This window comes from Platalea leucorodia (genome assembly GCF_965183815.1).
Source record: "Platalea leucorodia genome assembly, chromosome: 6".
NCBI lineage: Eukaryota > Metazoa > Chordata > Aves > Pelecaniformes > Threskiornithidae > Platalea > Platalea leucorodia.
Window position 1 is genome coordinate 60,722,144 of NC_138828.1, and position 22,104 is coordinate 60,744,247.

At 36.0% G+C, this 22,104-nt stretch overlaps 1 protein-coding gene across 4 annotated transcripts in view; it reads left to right on the forward strand.

Annotated features, from left to right (window-relative positions):
• The window catches only part of PDS5A (PDS5 cohesin associated factor A), an 86,206-nt gene that overhangs the window by 25,735 nt on the left and 38,367 nt on the right, over positions 1-22,104 (forward strand). For all 4 annotated transcript variants that reach the window (XM_082316536.1, XM_082316537.1, XM_082316538.1 and 1 more), the window contains exons 3-11: positions 7,732-7,935; positions 8,348-8,434; positions 9,230-9,327; positions 9,827-9,953; positions 14,248-14,328; positions 15,795-15,935; positions 17,030-17,145; positions 17,933-18,027; positions 18,917-19,062. In XM_082316536.1, the coding sequence (XP_082172662.1) occupies positions 7,732-7,935; positions 8,348-8,434; positions 9,230-9,327; positions 9,827-9,953; positions 14,248-14,328; positions 15,795-15,935; positions 17,030-17,145; positions 17,933-18,027; positions 18,917-19,062 (1,095 nt within the window). The remainder of the gene's footprint in view (positions 1-7,731; positions 7,936-8,347; positions 8,435-9,229; positions 9,328-9,826; positions 9,954-14,247; positions 14,329-15,794; positions 15,936-17,029; positions 17,146-17,932; positions 18,028-18,916; positions 19,063-22,104) is intronic.

A 22,104-nucleotide genomic window follows, 5' to 3' on the forward strand; every position in this document is an offset into this window, starting at 1 on the left:
CATTTTGAATTCTTTTTTTTAATCAGTGAGGGTAGTCAGACCTAAGTGATGTGGTTCAAATCAGCAGTTAGTATTTTTAGCATTTCATGAGTTGTATTGCTGTTTTTTCCTTTCCTTGACTGGAAATACTTCTGTCATATCCTGCAATTGCATTTTCATTGTTTTCATGCACATAGCCTCTTGTTGGCTCATAATCTCTTTACAATTGCTTAATAAATGCCCATCTTTCTCTCCTGTTGTTTCCAGCTGATAAGCTCTTAATAGCACAAGTTCTTGGTTTTAAACTTATAACCATTGAGCAATTATTAATTTTTGGTATTTCTGTTCTTCTTGTATAATGTCCTGTCCTCTACTGCTGGTCCCTAACTGTTGTCATTAAGTTCCATTCCTACTTCTTGTACCACAGTTGTTTATAGAAATAGCAAATAGGGTCAATTATAACACCATTCTCCACCAATAAATTCATTCAGATCGAAAAGGTCCTGTCGGTTAGGAAGCTTCATCTCTTCCAACATCCTCAATTTCTATGTGGCTCAATGTGATGCTGTTCTTGACACTCAGACAAATTGCCTGTCTTGTTCTTCCTTGTCTAGAGAGTTGATTATCTTATCAAGGGAAGTTTATCAGGTTAGCAAAGTAATTCCCTTTTTATGTGTTACCCTGGTTTTCTTAACTTCTGTGTTTATTTAGCCTTTCCAAATCAGGTTTGTATTCTAAAATCCTGTTGATGTCAGCCTGTTGGATATGTTGGCAGGATGGTCTTTCTTGATTATTAGGTTGACAGTTGCTAATTTCTGGCCAGTTGGTATCCTTCTTGTTCAGGTGTTAGTTTGTGTTTTTTTGTTTTTGTTGTTTGTGTGTTTGGTTGTGGGGTTTTTTTTGGTGGGTTTCTTGGGGTTTTTGTTTTGTTTTGTTGTTTGGTTTTTTTTTTTTAAAGAAAGGCAAACAAAACCTCTGTTGCTAAGTCTTGTGATTTCATTTGTCAAGTATTTAAAGATTCTGAAATAACAATCATCTGGTCCTCCTGATTTGAATATTTTGAGATCTTTTTATTTTTGTTTCTATCCACACAATAATTTCCATTTTTCCATGTTTGTTTGGTGGTTCCGCCTGATAGATGGGGCTATATCTGAGGGAGACCAAGACTTATCATCCTAAATCTGCACCATTCAGAAGTTTTTTTTCCCAGATAAGCATGTCTGTGGATTTTGCTATGTTTTACAATTAGGTCTTAGTCAAAGAACATAATTTGTTGTTAATAGCTAATGGCAAGGGTCACCCATAATAATGCTTAAACCACGTGAGGGGAAAAGAAGTAAAAACGCTCTGATGGCAGAGTTGAACATTGCAGCATTTGGGTGTACTTCGATTTCAGCCTTCTCTTGACATCTTTCCCTGAGCTGTCCAAGCTCTGGAAGAGTCAGCTGGGCTTACATCAATTTGGGGAAGTTTTACTTCCAAATACCTTTTGTATTTAATCTTAATACTGAAGTTAACTTCTAATGTTATTCCTATAACAGTAAATGGTATCAAATTATCTCAATTGTTAAATTTCTTCTTTCGATGATTGCAAGGTGAATTTTTAAATACTGAGTATCTTTCCCTGGTCTTTTTTCAAGCCAAGGGTGGTTAAATGTTACTTCTTTGGAATACTATGAATAAGCTGTTGTAAGAACAGTAAAACAAATGCAACCTACACACACCTTTCTCATGCTATGACTAGCTTGGAGGTTTGTGTTTGCCCTGCCAACTGCAGCAAGGCTTTCCTACGCCTGCCTGCTTCTTCCTCTCTGCAAGTAGCGTCCTGAGTCTTTTCTCTATCTACACCGATTACCCTGTCCTCTCTTTGGGTTTATATAGCTCTCCTCCCTATAATACAGGAATCATCAATACGTTTCAGCGGTAGCTGAGCTTCCTGATCCAACAAACCATGCACCTAAGTCTACGTGATCAATAAACACAAACCAGGATCTGAACAGCAAAAAAGTTAGTATTCCCGTCTGAGGCATGGGTCTTGCACAAGAGCCACATGCAGCTGAGTCACATAAGGGCAAGCTACTATGCTGATTTACTGTCTTTGAAAACAGACCGCATGTAAACTGCGTATGAGGTGTGGGCAGACTGTGAACAACGCTTTGGCAACCTCTGGTGTATGTTTCAGTGCAATTGAAAGGCTGACAGTCTTTCAGTTGAAAGAAAAAAGAAAGAATTGAAATTGAAAGAAACTGCAGGTAGAGTTCATCTCACCTCATTTCAGGCATCCAGTCACACTGAACTGCTTTCATCGTCAGTGCAGAGAATTAGGCACTTCCAGGGCAAAGCTGAGCTGACGTCTGTAGATGTCATCATAGACATCTGTGCCTCAGTTCCGTCGTGCTCTGTGCATTTCTGCCCAACAGGTGAACGTGTAGCCCAGAGTGACTGGCTTGCACAGTGTGTCTTTTTACGGAGTCGGATGGACGCCTCCCTGAAAGATTTTAATTCTTTAATTTTCAGTATGTTCATGATGTGCTATTAGCAGTCTCAGTTTAACTGTTGTTCTCGCTAGTTGGAATGAAGGCATTTGCATTTCTGCGCCATCTCCAATGTTATAATCAGAGCATTTCACTTAGCTGTTTGCAGAGCCTGGGAGAGTAAAATCTTGGTCTGATAATTAGAATTTCAAGGTATTATGGTAAAAATGGCAACAATGAAAATTTCTAGAGTAGTTTTAACACTTCTATTTTTGCAAGGTAACTAAAGTACCAGTATGTGATAACTTAATGAGGATGCATTAAATCAAAAGCAATGCAGAATGAATTTAATTGTAAATGTGAATAGCAGTATCTTGTTTACATTTGCTAGCAATTAGTGTTTAAATTGAGTGCTTAATCATTTGGAAAAGAATGAATGATATTACATTAATATGTTTAAATAATACTGTTCTGTCTCCTGGTTTTTGCATGGAGGACAGTAACAATTTTCTGTGGTGGAAGCTACCAAGTCTGTAGGGTTTTATGTAATTGAATATTAGTGCTCTAGCTAGGGCTGTTTTGACTGTACAGCAAGACTTCAGTTAAACGATAGTACTGTAATTTGAAAAAGTAGTGAGTTCCTGTTACAGTTTAATCATTTTTTCCTGGAAGAAAAGCTGGCTTATGATAATAATTAATACCTAACTCTGAAATAACTACTTCATTCTGCTAGAGAAATATTTATGTAATGGTTGAACCAAAACTTTGGGAAATTGAGACTCCTTTTAGATCTAAAATGAAAACCTTAATACAAAGAGAAATTGGAGTGGATTTTTGTTTGTTTGGGGCTTTTTTTGCAATTAGAACAAGGGTAGTTAGGATGGATCAGATGACATCTTGAATGTGATTTGCTTTAATAGAATACCTATAATATGAATAACTTTACTAAAGAAGATTTTCTTAACATGCAGATTCTTGGAAAAAATAATTGTACTGAAATCTGTTGGGCAGTAGCAATTCATGTCTCATCTCTGCAATCATATTTTTTTTCTTCCCCCTGGTTCAATGAAATATTAACCACAGCCTTGAATTTTTGGGGGCTTACTTGCTTTGTCATATTCCCTCATTGTTGCATTTATGCATATCACTAGTTACATGAATGGTTTCCAGTTTGGGTTGAAAAATAATTTAAAACTTTAAATTATTTGGACCTTTAGTCTTTTGTATATGTAGTTTACTTCAGGTTTTCCGTTTCATTAGCAGATTCTTTTAATAGATCAATTTCTAGCTGTCACAATTAATATCAGTATTGCAGTAGTATGGCTAAAAAGTTTTAACTATGAAAATCTTTCTGAACCAATTATGAGCAGTTCTTCATAAGATGTTATAACTTCTTCATAAGATGCTATCAATATTTATTAGGCATCATGCAACTTGCATATTGTGGTTTTGGTTTTTGGTTTTTGTTTTTTTTTTTTTTTTAATTCTTCTGACAAAGCCCATAGTTTGTAACAGGAAACGTACAAAGAGAGCTATGGGAACTATGACTACAATACAATTTAAGAAAGATTTTTGGGAAGGGCTGGATAAGTATGCTTAGCTTTACATGTTAATATTTGTATTGATTCTGTGTATCCGAAGTGATACCAATCCCAGGTGATTAGATGTAACTTTTCTTTGTCAGACCTTAACACAGAAAAGAGCTTCCAGTATGTTGTCATTTTGTTTCTTTGTATTATGGACGTATTTGTGAACTATAGTCCTAGACCGAGACTTCGCCTTAGACGTGGTACAAACATGGGGGAAGGAAGGGAAATGAGTTCCTGTCTTAGAGGAAACAAGACAAGGGGTGGCTGCGGAGAGAGAGACCCGAGTACCCCGGGAGATCATGGAGCAGTTGTTGATCTCTGTGTTGTACTCGAGGTTATGCGGTTCTGTTCCAAATAAGTGGTTTCATCAAACATACAATATCTTGTACTTCTAAAGGTTTAAGTTGCTCTCTTGATTGTTCCTTGATAACTCATTTGTCAGTTGTGCTGGAGGGCAAGGGTACCAGTCCTGTAACTGCTGAAATTTTGAGCGAGTTCTTGGCTTCCTAGCGAGTGTGAAGAGCCAAGCGTATATTGTATTTCATGTCTGGAGGGTTTTTTTTTTTCCTTTTTTTCTATTTTAGCAATTAATCTCATGTGTAGATTAGCAGGCATTTGGAAATAATTCTGTTGTGTAATACCTTAATCAGTACCAGTAGTTGCTTGGCTATAGAGACTACTCCCAGGCTGTCGGATTTTTAGATATAGTTAATGGCATATATTCAAGAAATGTATAGAATTATTTTGTTGAACTGTGATGACAGTCGAACAAATTTATGGATTGTACTTAAATGCAAGTCTTCATTAATTCCCTTTTTCCTGAATCTTTTATGTGTCCTGCCACTAGCAAGAATTTACACCATGCTTTTAACCGTGGTATAGCCCTTTGTAGTTTGTTTATATATTACTTTCATTATTTGCATTATACTATGTATTTTGTGTACCCCGTACATATTATTCATTATTTGTATTGCTTTGGTATCTGGGATCCTAGATAAAGACCAAAATAGTATTCTGTTCATTTTTTGTGCATGCCATAAACAGAACGTCATGCACCAAAGACTTGATAATAAAACAAAAGACAACACACAAATACAAGCAGATATGGGACTATAAAGAAACAATGGAGGAAACATAGATCACTACGTTAAATAGCAGTTGCAGCTTGCCAATGGCCCAATTACTGCCCAAGTGTTCTTTTGTAATAGAAAAGAAATATCAAGGAGTGCTTTGCAGGGAAATAGAAAGAGGTTTTATGGATATTTCCTGGCAGTTTCTTGTGAATGCAAGAGCAACACAGGAAAATCTGTAAGGCTGGTTTGTTTTCAGACAGGTAAGACAGTGCCAAAGACTAGTTTCCTTACTTTAATCCCAGAATATCCTAACATTTTGTTACCAAATGGGAAAGTTTTGTGAGTTTTCACAGTACCATCCTGCCTTACCTTGTCTGTTTTTGACATATCAGAGAAGGGATATATGCAAGATTAATGCATGTTGTCATATGAATATGAGAACCCAAAGAAAGGTCTGAATCTAGGAGGGCGTTCTGGTTATGAAGCTTACGATACGCGTAGGGAGAAAGGAGATGGGGCTTATGAGAAAGATCAAAAGATTGCTTATATAGGTTATCTATAAAATTAGTAGAAAGGCTGGATGGAACTTTAGTGGGACAAGTTTATATGATACAGATAGAGTTTATCATCACTCTCCAGGGTAGGATCCACAGATCTTTTAGTCCTTTCTACCCTGTTCTCAAAGCCTTCAGTAATAGTTATCTGAATCCCATGCTGCAAGTCAAGGCCACTAGTCCTTGTCCTGCCACCAGCAGAGTGAGCATGGTGTGGTTTTCTTGGGTTTGCATCACGATGGTTTTTGGTTTGGTGGTGGCTTGGTTTGTTTGTCTGTTTGTTCGGTTTTTGAACCTTCCTTATTGAAAGAATATGGTAGGTTTTGAAGACTGTGTTATCTTCTTTTTTTTTAATTCCAGTGTCTAGGAAGGACAGGTGATGTGTGACACTGTAACAGACAGACCTGTGCTGTCAGTAGAAGGATGGTTTTGTCCTTTCAGCTAATGCTTCAAAATATAGCTTAAGAATCTTTTTAGGGAAGCAGGCCAGTGCAGGTAGAATTTGGATTTTTATGGGCCGTGGTTGTAAAGTTCTCTTTTGTTCTAGTGTTGTGTTGTGGTTTTTTTTTTCTCTGTTTCTTTATTTTTGGTTTTGCTGTAAGTTGCTTCACGAAGGAATGTACTTGTACATTTATAGAAATTGAGGAGGAGTTTTAAGTAACTTACTGTAGGAAAGGTTGCTGTCAAACATTTATTTTAATTTATAAGATCTACTGAGTTTAAAACTGGGTTCCAAAACTCAGGGAGGAGGTAAAGCTGAAAGACAGTGTTTTCATGTTGGAAGCGGGGGCATGCTTAATAACAGAGGAACAACCTTAGTATCACTTGAATGACACGATGACAAAAGAATTGTGGCAAGAGTAAGAGATGTGTTTATTAGCTGTGTGAGCTCAATCTCCTCTTGTGTTTTACAGTTAATATTCTAGAGGTGAATTTGACCCATCAAGATTTATCATTCTGTGCTTTCTCTTATATCTCTTTAATGTGTGTACTGTGTATACTGTGTGTGTAATGGGTATACGAAATCCTGCTGGTATGCAATACGGCTGTCCTTCACAATTGTAACTCTAAGGATGCTCAAGTGACATGGAGGAATGGGACACGAAGACCGATTTGACTAAGGTCATACTAAGAATCTGTAGCACATCTCCCGGCTCTGTGCTGACATCTTAGAAGTCATCCTCATCCTTTAACAAACGCTATTCCAAATGTTTAACCTGCAACTTTTTATTTCTTCAAACTAAATTCTCGCTTTCAGTTTTGCCAAATGATTATGTTGAGATGTTTTGGTTAACTGGGGTTGTATAATAATTAGAACCAAACAATTTTGATGGCGTTTCATAGGAATTAGTAGTTCTTAGCTGCGCTAGAAGAAACAAGGAAACCATGTGGGTTTTTTTTTTTCTTTATATAGATAAGGCTATAGATGCAGGTTTGAGTAGGCAGAAAGAATAGATCTGCAACATCAGACATATTTTACAAGAGGGATTAAATTCTTATCTGGTATCTAGCTCGTTTAAACTAGATAAAAGGATTGTGCGTATGTAAAGTAGTTCTTGAGCTCTGTGCCTTGATACAGGCAGAGCATAAGACTGGCCTCTGAGGCTCTTCTTGAGTCTTGGCATAGCTCTTAAAGCAGCTGCATTTTACTGTGGCCTGTATGTTAGGCCAGATGGCTTGCAGCTCCTCGTATTGTCCATACTGAAGCAAGTCCTCACTTTGAACTGGTCTGGGACTGCTTTGATGAAGAGATGCTGCCATCTCCAACCTCATCGGTGTGCAGCAGTTTCTGTGCTGCACCTCAGGTTAAGACTGGCAAAATAAGCAGAACCGCAAAGCATTTTTCAGTGTCTTAATTGAAAATACTAAGTTCAATAAGCCTTTAAGTATCAGATTAACACTTCTCTTTTTCTGATGTTTGTCCTAACAAAAAAAAATTGTGGTACAGTGATTATGCAGTGGAACATATATTAATAGCATTGCATCCTTTCAGAAAGTATTGTTTATAATTATGAATAAAAGCAGAAGGCACTCAAATGGTGTTTTTTTCTGTGTTTTTCAGATGGTGGTAAAAACCTTCATGGATATGGACCAGGACTCGGAGGATGAGAAGCAGCAGTATCTCCCATTAGCCTTGCACCTTGCATCTGAATTCTTCCTCAGGAATCCCAATAAAGATGTGCGCCTCCTTGTAGCATGTTGCTTGGCTGATATCTTTCGTATCTATGCTCCTGAAGCTCCATATACTTCCCATGACAAACTTAAGGTAAAAATGTTTTATAAAATAAAGGCTTTCTTCCTACCTCATTCTCTTACTGTGTAAACCTCCCCCCCCCCCCCCCACCAGCCACTCCCCCCCCCCCCCCAACCAAAACCAAACAGCAAAACCGAACTAAAAATTTTTTTTTTACTTGCACTTATACTGGTGTTCAGTTCTATTGGAAGAGATGTTGCTTTAGTCCTGTGAGTCAGTGTAGTACTTCAAGGGCCAGAGATGTGTAAAGGAATACTAGATAACCAGTATCTGTGTTGGTGATAGCTTTCTGTCAGTGCCTAAAAAAAGACAATTTAATGTTCTCATCTCATGAGTTTGTAAATGTGGGTAGATGTCACTACTAAAGGGTTGTATTTTTACTCTGCTGAATCAAGCTTGTAAACACTTTATTGTTTTTTGACAGGACATATTCTTGTTTATTACAAGACAATTAAAAGGCTTGGAGGACACGAAGAGCCCTCAATTTAACAGATACTTTTACTTGTTAGAGGTAACACAATAATTGTAACTTTCAGTAGATGGTATTTGCTCTGTAAGCCTAAGAAACGTAATCAGTCTTTCTCCAGATGTATGCCTGGGAAATTTCTTTTATTCTGTAAATCGCACCAGGGTCATTAAAGTTCAATGAGTTGCTTCTTTTAGCAGTTATAATTCTGTTTGCATTTAATAAGTTCATGCGGCCTATAGTTGAGGACATGTTAAAATGATTGGTATTTATTAACATTAAGCCTTTGTCTTACAATTCTGTACATTGCTTTTCGTATCATGCACTGTTGAGGTTATATTACCTCATGAAGAGAGAGAATTTCAAATGCTGGTTAAAATGCAAATCTGCTTATACCAGTGATGGGAGAAGGAATATAAGATTTTGGTTTAAAAACATGAGAAAAACCTACTCTTGACAAGAAGGGGGGGGGGAGTTGTCTGTGCATTTAGAAACAGTATCTTGTTTGTAAATCTTTTATTGATGTTTAAAACTATTGTTTCATAGCGTGAAGAAAAAAAATCTAGAAACATGGACTTATATTAACAATTTCTGTCAATCTGCTTTTATTCATAAAAAATCAGATTATTCTATATTTAGTTTTTTTCTGGATGTATTGAAAAGCCCCTTTGTGTTAAGAGCTCTTCATATGCAAAGCAAATATCCAGTCTCTTTCCCCAAAGGGTTTACAGTCTATTGTATAATATTTTTGCTTAAATAGAAAACATGTAACTAACACGATTATATTTATGTGACTTAATGTGAAGCTGTAATATCCTGAATATCCTGTTTTTCTTTTAGAATTTAGCTTGGGTTAAATCTTACAACATCTGCTTTGAGTTGGAAGATTGCAATGAAATTTTTATTCAGCTTTTTAGGACTCTTTTTTCAGTTATCAAGTAAGTTGAATTGCTTCAATTATATTAAACTGTCAAAATATCATCAGTTTTGGGGGTAGACTGAATCCTTGCATAGTCTAGAAATAAGTAAGTCTGAATAGAGCAAGTTTTTATTCCTCCAAACGAGGAGATATGGGGAAAGCAAATGAGTGCGAATTACTGACAATATGGAGGGGTGTGCGTCTAAAAGTAGATGTGTTTTAAAATTTCTTGTTCGTGTTACAGCATTATATTTCATTCTGACTCATTTATCTATGTTTGTATTTCCATGGTTGTTATTTTTTGTTTTGTTTCACTTCTTCAAGCAAAGCTAAGATGTTCTAGGTTTTTGAAGCTTTCTATAAGAGAAGAAAGGCACATAAAATAGTTTTGAGATTTGAGATGTGAAGAGTGTAAGGGAGGGCAAACTGGACAACATTAGACATTGTTTCTTAACAGTACTGTTAATATTTGTCAGGGTCTGAAAATTTAGTGTTGATAATATTCTTTATCATCATAGTAATAGCCACAACCAGAAGGTACAAATGCATATGCTGGATTTGATGAGTTCTATCATCATGGAAGGCGATGGAGTAACTCAGGAGCTGCTGGACTCCATTTTGATTAACCTCATTCCTGCACACAAGGTCTGCAAAGTAAAATATTATAGTAATATACCATTATAACAATATTTTTATTGCTTTTTGCTTGTTGTTTATTTCTCCACACACTTTAGCCATCACGACTGCTTTTTTTTTTTCCCCCAGCCTTGGTAACAGTGGACTGAATTCCTTTGGGAATTATTCGGTGGTGTTCATTAGCTGTGTCTAGATTATTCAGTATCAAGAGATTCTGCCTACTTGCCACCTCAGGAACTCTGTACTGAAACAGAAATTAAGTATTTTCAAGCAAATGTAATATGCAATAGGAAAATATTATATCTTAAGGGTTGTGGGTTGTTTGGGGGTTTGGGGGTTTTTTTTAATTGAAAAGATGTGAAGATTTTTTTTTTTTTAATTAAAAAAAAAGGGCTTCCCCAGGACTTCTGTGGTGACTTGCTGCTTGCCTCAGCTTGCCAGTCAGACAACCCTCCACCTCCCTAATTGGTGTCCATCCCCCCCGCCCCCAACTTTTCATTTAATAAAACCTAATTATTACCTGAAGCGTAGTACTTCTTTTTTCATATTTTTTTTTTCAGTTAGTTAGTTGGTTGCTTTTAGTGCTCCATATTCTTTTGAGTTCCATAATCTTTCTGCCCTTTGCAGAGTTCAGCATCCCTTTAACTCACTTATAAGTGACACCCCTTCTTCTAGCGGAGTCATATGTGAGCCCCTCCTACAGATTGCTGCTGTCATGCAGGTGTTGTCTTAGCCCATCTACACAGCTCTTTCCACAGGTTTTCCCCCTTTACAGTCAGCTTCATGAACTGTTGCTGATGCTGTCCTTCTGGTTTCATTGCCTGACTTAGTACCTGGTCACTGGGTCTGCAGTTGAGCTTTTGAAGTACCTTTACTGTAATGGCTAAATAAAGTTGAAAGGAGAATAAACACAAGTCCCTTAGCCGTGAAATCAGGGAAAGTGAGGTGCAGGCTAGTGTTGCCTTGCATTGACCAAGAAAATTCCCTTGCTAAAGCACTTGTGCTTCTTACTGAAAATTGTATGGAGAAGAGTAAGTTTCAATTATGAGCTACAGTAAATGAACTGTACTCTGATTACCGAGTATGTGTTTCTGTTTGTTCATTTATTAATTTAAAATAATGACAAAAATAAGGCAGCTCCATCCATGACTACATAATTAAAGTTAAATTAGCACATAAAAGCAGGGATTATTCCTTTGGTTACCTAAAGAGGGAGGATTCATGGAAATGTATAGCACAGGAGTGACTAAGGCGTGGCCATCGTCATTTACATGTGAAATCTCAGCAACAGGTGTATAAAAGTTATCTGTTCTCTGAGGTCAGGTTGCATTCCTTCTGTCATGACCATGAGAAGGGAATATCATTCTATCAGCTCGTTTTTAATTGACAGCAACAAGATGATGTCTTATTAAAACTGCTACCAGGAAGGGAAGCCTCTTATTCGAATCAATAGCAAAAGAGTCTTTTTGAAAATATGCTGTTCTTTGGTTGGAAGCAACTTAGAATGATAGGCAGTATAGATCAGGAGTGGAAATAGAGGAGTGGAGATGGGTACGTCAGGTGCTGGGTGATGCTGTTAACCACTGTGCGCATTGTTCTGAGGGTGCAAAGACCTGGTAAACCTTGTACAACTGAACAGTGTGTCGTGACTATTTGGTGTAGGCAAAGTAAAAGTGCTTATGCTCCTTTAGCATTAACATCATTAGCTTAATCATATGATTTTGCGTAAAGAAGGAAGTTCTCCAGCAAGGCTATGATAAAGAGGGAGGTAAACTTGGTGTAAATATTGGGTTGTACTGCATATTTAGTATGTCTTAGAGGACTGGTGGCCAGTCCTTACTGGCTTTTGGCCATTGTGACTGAGCGAATAATATGCTGTAGTCGGTGCTCAGTATCATACCTTGGTCAGTATTTTGGTCTGTTTTAACTTGTTTGTTTCCTGTAACAAGAGAACTTAAACTACTGCTTTACCATGGTAGTTTAGAAAGAAGAAAAAAAAAAAAAAAAACAAAACACCAAAAACCACACACAAACAAAAAAACAACAACAAAAAAACCCCAGCAACAGAAAGTTCTTTTGTCTGCTCTGCCTAGCAAAGTTTGACTGCGGTAATTACGTTCTCCTTTCATGAACAGATCTGCTAGGAAATTCTGTGATTATATTAGTTGTTTGTCCTTAGGTATGTAAATTGGAAGCACCATTGCTTGAAAAGCACAGTTGTATAATAACAGTACTTTTATGTCCGTGCAAAGCAATTGAATACTAGTCATTCTCTGCTGTGACATAATAAAAGTATCAGTGTGGCTAGACAGTTACACTTAATGGAAGTTCGTGTTTGTAAAGGAGCTGAAATATGTTGTTTGGATAATGTATTCTATTCCTTTTGGGGTTGGTGGTCTTTTTTGGGTTTTGGTGGTTTTTTTTTAAACTCTCTTATATTTTGTAAGACAATACTGCAGTAAAAAAAGAGAAATATACCAGTACCTGGACATGAAGTAGAGTCTACCTTAGCATCTAAATTATATTCATTTGTACCCCCTTTATCAGTAAGGTGGCTTTACTGTACATTGTTCTCTCTGTGCGTGCTAATGTGGCTCTCCTCTAGTAAATCCAGGTTTTCAATAGCAGTATGGCATGTCACATTTTTCTCAGACCACCTATGGCACCAACCTGTAGGTTTTTTTATTAACTTTAAAACCAGTGCTATTTAGTCAGTATTTTTCTTCACACTCTTACTATCAAGGTTATTCCTTAAAAACATACATTTCACGTATTTAAAATCAGTATTTTCTTCTGCATCCTCTACAGCATGGCCAATCCAGACCTTCAAGGATTTTTTTCTCCTAACACATTGATTATTTGTTTATTTCTTTATTACTTATTAATAGTTGATTATTTTATCAATATATATTTCCTTTCTAGGCTGTTTTGGTGTTTTGTTCTTTGGGGTTTTTTTGGTTTGGTTTTTTTTTTTTTTTTTTTTGTGTTTGGGTGGCTGTTGGTTTGGGTTTTGTTTGTTTTGTGGGTTTGTTTGGTTTTGTTTTTTTTTTTTTTTTCCCAGTTCTGGTTAGTCTGTCTAGGGGAAAAAGACCCACAACTTCATTGCAAGAAATCTTTGAAGCTGTATTCAAGATCCAAATAAAATATTTTTTTCTGTATGAGGTTGGCAGTCTTTTAGTTTAATACAGACATACCTGCCAACAAGATTTTAATCGTGGTCTGGTTTGGAGAGAAAGAGTTTTCTTTTGAATTTGAGAAGAGTATACATATCTGTCTGTCTTTGATAATGAGACATCAGTTCAGTGCTGTGGTGACTGAGGAGATACTTGTTTGAGCCTTTGGCCATTTGTTTCTCTTTCCTATCAGTTGATGAACTGTCTTTCGGTTTGTCATCTCATCAGCTAAAAGAACATGAAGGAGTCATTCTCAGTGTAGAATTGCCAAATACTGTCTTTCCAAGAATCAGTCATCCTTAGGCTCTACCTGTATTTTGTCTTTAGTCATTTGTAATTTTCAGGGCAATCAGCTAATCCACCTTCCTTCCCCACCCCACCTCTCCCATCCCCCCGCATTAATCCTTAGATAAGATAAGATACTGCATATTGGATTTTGTGCAGATTTGGACAGTCACATTTTTCAGAAGTGCAGTTACATTCCTTATCTTGCTCAACGGTAATAAAAACAATGTTCAGATTTGTTATGTTACAATCAAACGTTTTCTTGGAAAGTTTGCAGCTAACTATGCCCAAACATAGGCGCTTTCTGTGAGCTATGTCAGAACATACAGTACAGTCCATGGAGACGTCAGGGCACGGCTTTACCCTCTAGACAAGGCTGAACTTTGGTACAGGGTATACCTGTAATGAGTATGGGAGGGGGAAACAAAACCACATTTAAATAGTAAGTTAGACTAGTTCATTTTTCAGTGGCAAAATTTGGTGCACGTTAATTATCAAAGTATGGAGGTGGGGTAATGTTTCTTCAAAATTTTTAATGTGATTGCATGTGAAAACTTGTAGATATGAATGCAATGTTAAAGATGGCAACTGGAGCAATAAAGTCTTAGAAGAATGTGCAGGAAGTGATGGTTTTGGGTTAGATTTCTTTTAAGTGTGTGAAAAACTAGTTGTAAGATTTTTCAAAGTCTGTAGTTGTAGAATTAACGTAACTGAACTTAGATAGCTTTGAAAACAAATAGAATACCTTTTCTAAAGTCATGGTCTTTGAAGGTTGGGAGAGAAAAGTAAAGTAATCTGAAATAGTTTGTCTCTTTAAAATTTTATTATTATTTTCTTTATTTCAGAACCTTAATAAACAAGCATTTGATCTTGCAAAAGTCCTGTTGAAAAGGACTGTCCAGACCATTGAACCGTGTATTGCCAACGTATGTAAATTAATTAATCCATGTTACCTAAAAGTAACAAGTATTCTTGTTACTATCTTGATTTATTGGAGATTTGTTTGTTTGTTTAAAAATATTGTTTATAAAAGTCACAATTTGTAATGCAGCTGCAAGAATACCATTTTCGAAATAGGATATTATTAGCTTGGCTGTTAAAGAAGTATGTGAGGTGTTTCAAATAAGTGAAGAGGAAAATAATTTTTATCCATCTCAGTCTAAAGTTAAGCCTAAATCTAGGCTGTGAAAATAGGTGACCTCCAAAAAAATCCTGTTGCAACAAAAGGAATTGTTAGTACTTCATATGTCCAGCAACCAGACAGCCTCATTTCATACCAAGCTTTAAGATGAAGCATTTCAAACTACCAGCTCTTTACTAGATTTTTTTTTTCCCCCCGTCCTAAACTTGTTTTAGTCATAAAGACTTGAATAGTCTTCTTTAGTCATAAAGAATTGAATTTTTTACAAGGCTTCCTTCTACTATAATTCCTTTTGTTGAATGTCAACATTGTATGTTCTACCTATTAAAATAGCTACTACAGTCGTGTGGGAGATGTAGTCTGGTCCATTCTGTTGCCTTTCCTTGGTGCTGAAGCCAATAGAATTCTTAAAAGTCAGAGTAGTTTAAAAAGGGAATTAGGCAAATTCATAAAAGATTAATCAGTAAGTATTTAAAAGCTCAAGGAGTCTCACTAACAAGTACCACTTTCCAATTCCCCTGTTTCTTTAAGCTTTTGTAATTAGTCATAGCTGGAAACAGGATAGTACATAGACTGACCTTTGAGTTGATTTAATATTATTCTTCTTACTTTCTTATTCAAGTGTGTAATAGCTTTGTAGCATTTGCACTGCTCAAATAATATTAACCCACAGTATCTAATAGGAAGCATATCAAGCAGATTAAAATTTAACAAATCCAAAAGAAATCATTCATATTTTAGACTACTTTGGGTTTTTTTTCTGTTAGATTGCTAACAACCTTGATACATTACCGTCAAATATCACAAGACATATCATAAAGTCCTCTGACATTCTGTAAAATGGGTTAAAAATAGAGAAGCTTCTTTTTCAACATTTGGTGATCTTGAATTTGGATTGGTTTTAAATGACAAGAAAATTATAAATGAGATGCTAAATTTTTTTCTCAACTTCTATTGGATCAATATGCATTTTAAATTAACAATTTTTTAATTACCTGTTAATTTTGCTGGGGAGATGGTTATTGATATTTTAATTTATCAAATTACCATGAATTAGTTGATCTGGATGGAAGTAATAGAGCTGAATTATGAGGGATGTTTGTTTGTAATTTGCTTGAGCCAAAACCGTAAGGGTGAAATGCTTTGATGTAATGAAAAAATGTGCATTTCGTTAGAATTAAAGTATTAATGATACTATGTTAAAATAATTTTTAAAAATAGTGCTGCTAAATAATGTTGTTTGTATTCTAGTTTTTTAACCAGGTTCTGGTACTGGGAAAGTCTTCAGTAAGTGATTTATCAGAACATGTGTTTGACTTGATACAAGAGCTTTTTGCCATAGATCCTCACTTACTGCTGTCTGTTATGCCACAGCTTGAATTCAAGCTGAAGGTAGGTTACAGTGTAGCTTTGAACAAGTAATAAAATTTGTGTGGATATTATGGGTGCAGAGCTGTAGATTTAATGAGTGTTCTACTGGAGGGATAAAAATTTTATATTTATCACTTTATTTTAAAGATAAATGTAATATTAAAGGAAGGACACTGGAAAGTTGTATAAAATCGTGTGCTTTCTGTGCTTGCAAATGTGTATTATGCACACAAAATATATAATCATTATAATGATGGATTCATATGATCTAATGCAAAAGTTGTATGTACTTTATCTTCGGATTTCACCTGAAATTTATAAAGTAATTGGGCTGTGGTTGGTTTATCTCATGAAATGCAAGTTTGTCAGCTTCAGTATTGTTTTGCAGAATTTTCTTTTGTGAAATAATGTTTTAAAAATAGAGGAAGTTTTTCCAAATATTTTCTCAGATTTGTCATACTCAGCTAATAAGTCAGCTGACTACTTTTGAATCCTTGGAAACAGTTAATTTATCCTGATTTGGGGGGGTTGGGTTTTTTGGGGTTTGTTTTTGGTTTTGTTTTTTTTTTTTTTAATTAAAAAGCTATTTGTCTTTCATAAGATTGTAAGTGGACAAGAGAAATAATTTCATGTGTGTCCATGTACATACAGGGTATGGTGGCAACAAAGAAAAATAACCAAGAAATAGGTACTTGGTGATATTACATATATCTTTTATTAGTGCACATCTATTTAAAATATCTTAATTGGTGTCTTTTCCACACACATAAAATAGTCTTAAAGTATGTTTTAAAACAAAAATAAGATCATCCATTGTTGAAATTGTTAGGGATATACGTTATTCAAACTACTGGGGGGGGGGGGGGTATTCCTGAAAGAGAAGGAATTTTGAAAGCACAGCCATCTATTCAGTGGATGTAATATGTTAACTTAATAGGTATTTTTATATTTTTACTCATATTCATCTAATAATCAAATTAGGAAGACTGAGGAAATTATTTCAAACTCACTTTTTAATCTAACTTATAAAAGCAGAAGGAAAAGGAAGCCAGAAATTATTATTAAGATATTATGGATAATGATTTACAGTTCATTTTTCATGTTTTGATTTTTAGAGCAATGATGGAGAAGAACGTTTGGCTGTTGTTCGACTTTTGGCTAAACTCTTTGGCTCCAAAGATTCTGATCTGGCCACACAAAATCGTCCTCTTTGGCAGTGCTTTCTTGGGCGGTAAGAGAAACAGAGATAGAATTTTGAATTTCTATTCTTTTTGTTCTGAATTTTCTGATAACATTGCGTTTTTCATTGTGTTTTTAGGGGATGTAGCTGTTGGTTTATATTTGAACAAGTTCTTTTGTTAAATCTTTGAAGCAGAGAATTGCATGTAGTTATATTTTAGAATGAAGGAGCCTGAAGGACTGCTGCTATATTGCTGTCAGCTATGGAAGTATAGGTTAGGTAGCACATTACATACATAGCAGAAATTACACAATAGATATGCCAGCATTGTCTGAAATTTCATACTGTTCAGCTATATCTGCAACTATATCTGTTTTATTTGGCATTTACCTTTTTGAGTGAAGACATATTTGCTTTTAAGTAAATACAGAAATTTATCATTTTTTAAACGGAAATATTTTCAAATGGTACATGCTATATGGCAATTTATATTTTTATAATTTCATATGTATATATATACACACACACAACTGACAGTATATGGAGAATTATGTTCAAACGTCAATGGACAAAATCCATTGGGTCAGCATTTCATCCGCATATAGCATATTCATCCTTTAATTTTAGTCCTGACTTAATTTCACATGAAATAACATAAAAAATTGTATGATGTACATTATGGAGATAAATTCAAAACATTTATATTGTATTATTTTGCCATACAAAAGTATTCTAATAGTTAATGGAGTATACTATCAACACATGATACTATACAGAGAATAATCTTGATTTGCAAGGCTAATTAAAAATTAACATTCATCATCTTCTGTCCCTCTAGGTTCAACGATATCCATGTCCCTGTGAGATTAGAGAGTGTGAAATTCGCCAGTCATTGTTTAATGAACCATCCAGACTTAGCAAAAGACCTCACTGGTGAGATGCTCATACAGGGGTTTAGAATAATTTAAGAAATGAGCAAGGCAGAATGTAATTATTTCTGTACATAACAGTATAGTTCCAAAACGTATCAAGTCCAATGCTTGATGCTGGATGGAAGAGCCAACTACTGAGTAATTGCTTTCTGCTGAAGACAAGCGCTAGTTATTAGAAAGAGAGGAGTGTGTGACATTGTGTGGACTTTGTCAGAGTGAGTCTTTAAGAAGCTACCTATTGCAGAAATGAGTTTTAAAGTAATTTCAGATTGTAATGAAACTCTTGGCAAGTCAAAGCAAATATTGGTGCAACATCTTGATTTATTTTCAAAAAACAGTCAGTGTGTTTCCCAGTACTCTCTTCCACTGAGTTTAGAAAATGCTGTTGTGCTGATCTAAACTATGAAGTTTCTTCCTTCACTTCAGCATCATTTTAGCTGTGAGCATAATTTCAGACTTAACTGAAAATACTGTTCTTTTTTGATGCAAGCTAACCTACAGCAATTGTTAGTATTTTTCATTTATTATTTACACTCCTAGCTCTTTGGGAATGAGAGTCTCTGCTCTTTTCATTTCTTCTCACTCCTCCACCCCCCTTTATTTTCAATATATTCTAATTGGCTTTATTTTACTTCATTGCTTGTTGCAAATGAGGTTATTGTAAAAGCTATTCACTTTTATATTCTTCCGATATTTACAGTTATATAATTGTTTTATATTTAACATAGAAAATGCTGGAACAGGTGTTTCCTGTAGGCAGTTATATGTTTAATAGATTATATGGTTGTGATATGTGACTGACATTTAATTGTTTTAATATTATTAATAAATCAGAGTTCATCATATCTGCATAAAAAAGCCAAGCTTTTCATTGTTTCTGCTCGTAACAGAATATTTGAAGGTTAGATCACATGACCCAGAAGAAGCCATTCGACATGATGTTATTGTTACCATTATTACCGCGGGCAAGAGAGATCTTTCTTTAGTCAATGACCAGCTGCTTGGCTTTGTAAGGGAAAGAACGCTAGACAAACGGGTAAGTGTTAGTATTTTATTTTCAGGAATATCTGCTTCTAATGTAATTTGGTAAAAGTAAAACTGAAAGAAAAAAAAAAAGGCACAGAAACAGAGAATCTTAGAGTTGACTAGTAACTAGAATGCTGGGGGGGGGGGGGGGGGGGGGCGACAAGAATAATTTTCTTACCAAAACATATTAATGTAGATTCCATATTATGGAGGCACCAATCAAGTGTTGTCAAGCAAATAAGATCATATTGTAAGAGCATAAGAATTGCCACATATGTTTAGGCCAAAGGTCACTATAGCCCAGTATCATTCTCATAGTTGTCAGTTTTGGCTTCCAGCAATTTGTGATTCAAAGATTTCTTAAATCTGTTTGATCATGTTCATCATAGCTTTCAGTGGAACTTTATTCCATGAATTTATCAAGTTCTTTCTTGAACTTATTTGTACTTCATAAGCATCCATGGCGTCTGCATCAGTAAATTCAAGTTTAATACATGTGTGGAAAAAGTAACTTCACTTTTTTGTTTTAAACTTGTCTGATAATTTCACTGGGTATCTTGTAGTTCTTGCATTATGTAAAACAATATATATTCTTTGACCCACTTATTATTAATAAACATGTATGCCGTATCTTCTCCACTCCTTTGCTTTCCAAGCTAAAGAATCACCTGATTAAGTTCCACACAAATTGATTATGGCGTACATCTGGTCATTCTTGTCTTGTTGTTCTATATTCTGTTGGAACCAAGGTGACCAGACTTGGCCATGGCATTCAAGGTGTGCACCGTGTTGTGTACATACTTTATGATATTTTTTTTTCTTATTCTTCAACATTCTGTTTGTTTTCCATGCTATAGCTGAGCACTGAGCTGACAATTTTGGAAAACATCCATGTTGACTTCAGTATCTTTCCTGAATAATTTTAGATTATACATTGCCTAATACTATACATGCAGAATTAATGCAGGTGGAAAAACCTGGCCTTAATCTGAATTTCTTTCATTTCGTATTGTAACAATGCAGTAGCATGACATTTTTCTGCAGTTCTTCATTATAACGTGAGATCTGACTACTTCAGTAAATTTTATACTTTTCCATTCATTTTCTAATAATTTTTCGTAAGTTAAGTGTCACAGATTCCCTTCTGACTCCATCAATAGGTTTTCTTTGTTCCCTTCATTGTGAAAACCAGTCATTTATTTCCACCCATTGTCTCCTATGTTTTAGTTAATAATTAATTCACAACAAGATTTTTATTTTAAGATCCTCTGATGTGAGACTTTGTTGGACGTTTTTTGGGATCCTAATGCATTTTAGTGATGTACTTGTGGGTCTGCTAAAATTTATTCTTAGACAAAACTTCCCATTATGTAAAGTGTAATGACTCACTCCCGTAACGTCATTTTTCAGTAGTGTCTGCTCTTTGTTGTTGTTACTGTTTCGTTTCAACCTGTTTGCCCATTCAAAATCAGATGTTCTGGTGAGTGGCACTCGTTTCCTCTTGGGACCCTTTGGTTTCTTTCACATTTTCTGTGTTCAATCTGTTCATTGACGGATTGCAAAACCAGAATAGTTAGCATTTGCTGTATCATTTCTAAAATCCTGTAGAAGTCATGGATGGGATACCACCTGGTCTTAATGATTTTGTTACTGCTCATTTTATTAATTTGTTTAAAATGTCTTCTAATGACACCTTAAGAAACCTCTTCAGACCTCTCTCCTGAAATAAATCTTATTTGTCTTTCAGCCCTACAAAAGGGTCTGGAAGGCTTCTTGCTTCTGGAGGCTTTGGTGAAGATGTTTAATTAAGAAGCTTTTAATAATTTGGTTCTGAAACTTGGATTTACCCTTCAGCTTGCCAGAGCTTATACTCTTTCCTGTTTACACTCTTGGATGTGGCTCTGTGCTCTTTGAAGGATGGTGTTTTAATAGCAGACTTCAGTGTGCTGTGTAGCCATGTTGGGTTTTTTGTTGTTGTTCCTTTTTGATAGGAGGCATCCGTTCTGTAACCTATGTCATTCTAGCTAGTTACTTTAATTCTTTTAAAATAATTCTGTGTTTTTTTATGTTCCACTTTTTGAATGACAACGTTACTGTAATGGATTTTTGAGAAAAGGATGTTGTCTTTACACAAAGAGAAATACTGATTTTGAGTATGTTCACTATTATAAAGCAGCTCTTCAGTTAGTTGTACCTGGAGCTTCACCTTGCACATTGGACCAGATGATCCTTGAGGTCCCTTCCAACCTGGTATTCTGTGATTTCTCAGGAGTGATTAAGACCACCTTCCTTCTTTTTCAGCCATTAAACAAACATGCCCCAAAAGTCATTTATGAGATCAAAAAACTTAGTGTAACCACCGCTTCACACTGGGACTTCCACCTAGTCAGAACGGGATGGTTATTACTGGGCCTTTGTCGTGGTTTAACCCCAGCCAGCAACTAAGCACCACGCAGCCGCTCGCTCACTCCCCACCAGTGGGATGGGGGAGAGAATCAGAAGGGTAAAAGGGAGAAAACTCGTGGGTTGAGATAAGAACAGTTTAATAACTGAAGTAAAATAAATTAGAACAGTTAAATAGGCAAAGCAAAAACCGTGCACGCAAGCAAAGCAAGGAATTCATTCACTACTTCCCATGGGCAGGCAGGTGTTCAGCCATCCCCAGGAAAGCAGGGCTCCTTCACGCGTAACGGTTACTTGGGAATACAAACGCCATCACGCCCAATGTCCCCCCCTTCCTTCTTCTTCCCCCAGCTTATATATACTGAGCATGACGTCATATGGTATGGCATAGCCCCGTGGCCAGTCTGGGCCAGCCCTCCCCCTGGCTGCGCCCCCTCCCAGCTTCTTGTGCCCCCGGCAGAGCAGGGGAAGCTGAGAAGTCCTTGACCAGTGTGAGCGCCACTTAGCACCTATTTAACAACAGCTTAGCACTACTTAGCAAGAGCCAAAGCATCAGTGTATCATCGACATTGTTCTCATCCTAAACCCAAAAAACAGCCCCATACCGGCTACCAAGACGAAAATTAACTCTATCCCAGCTGAAACCAGG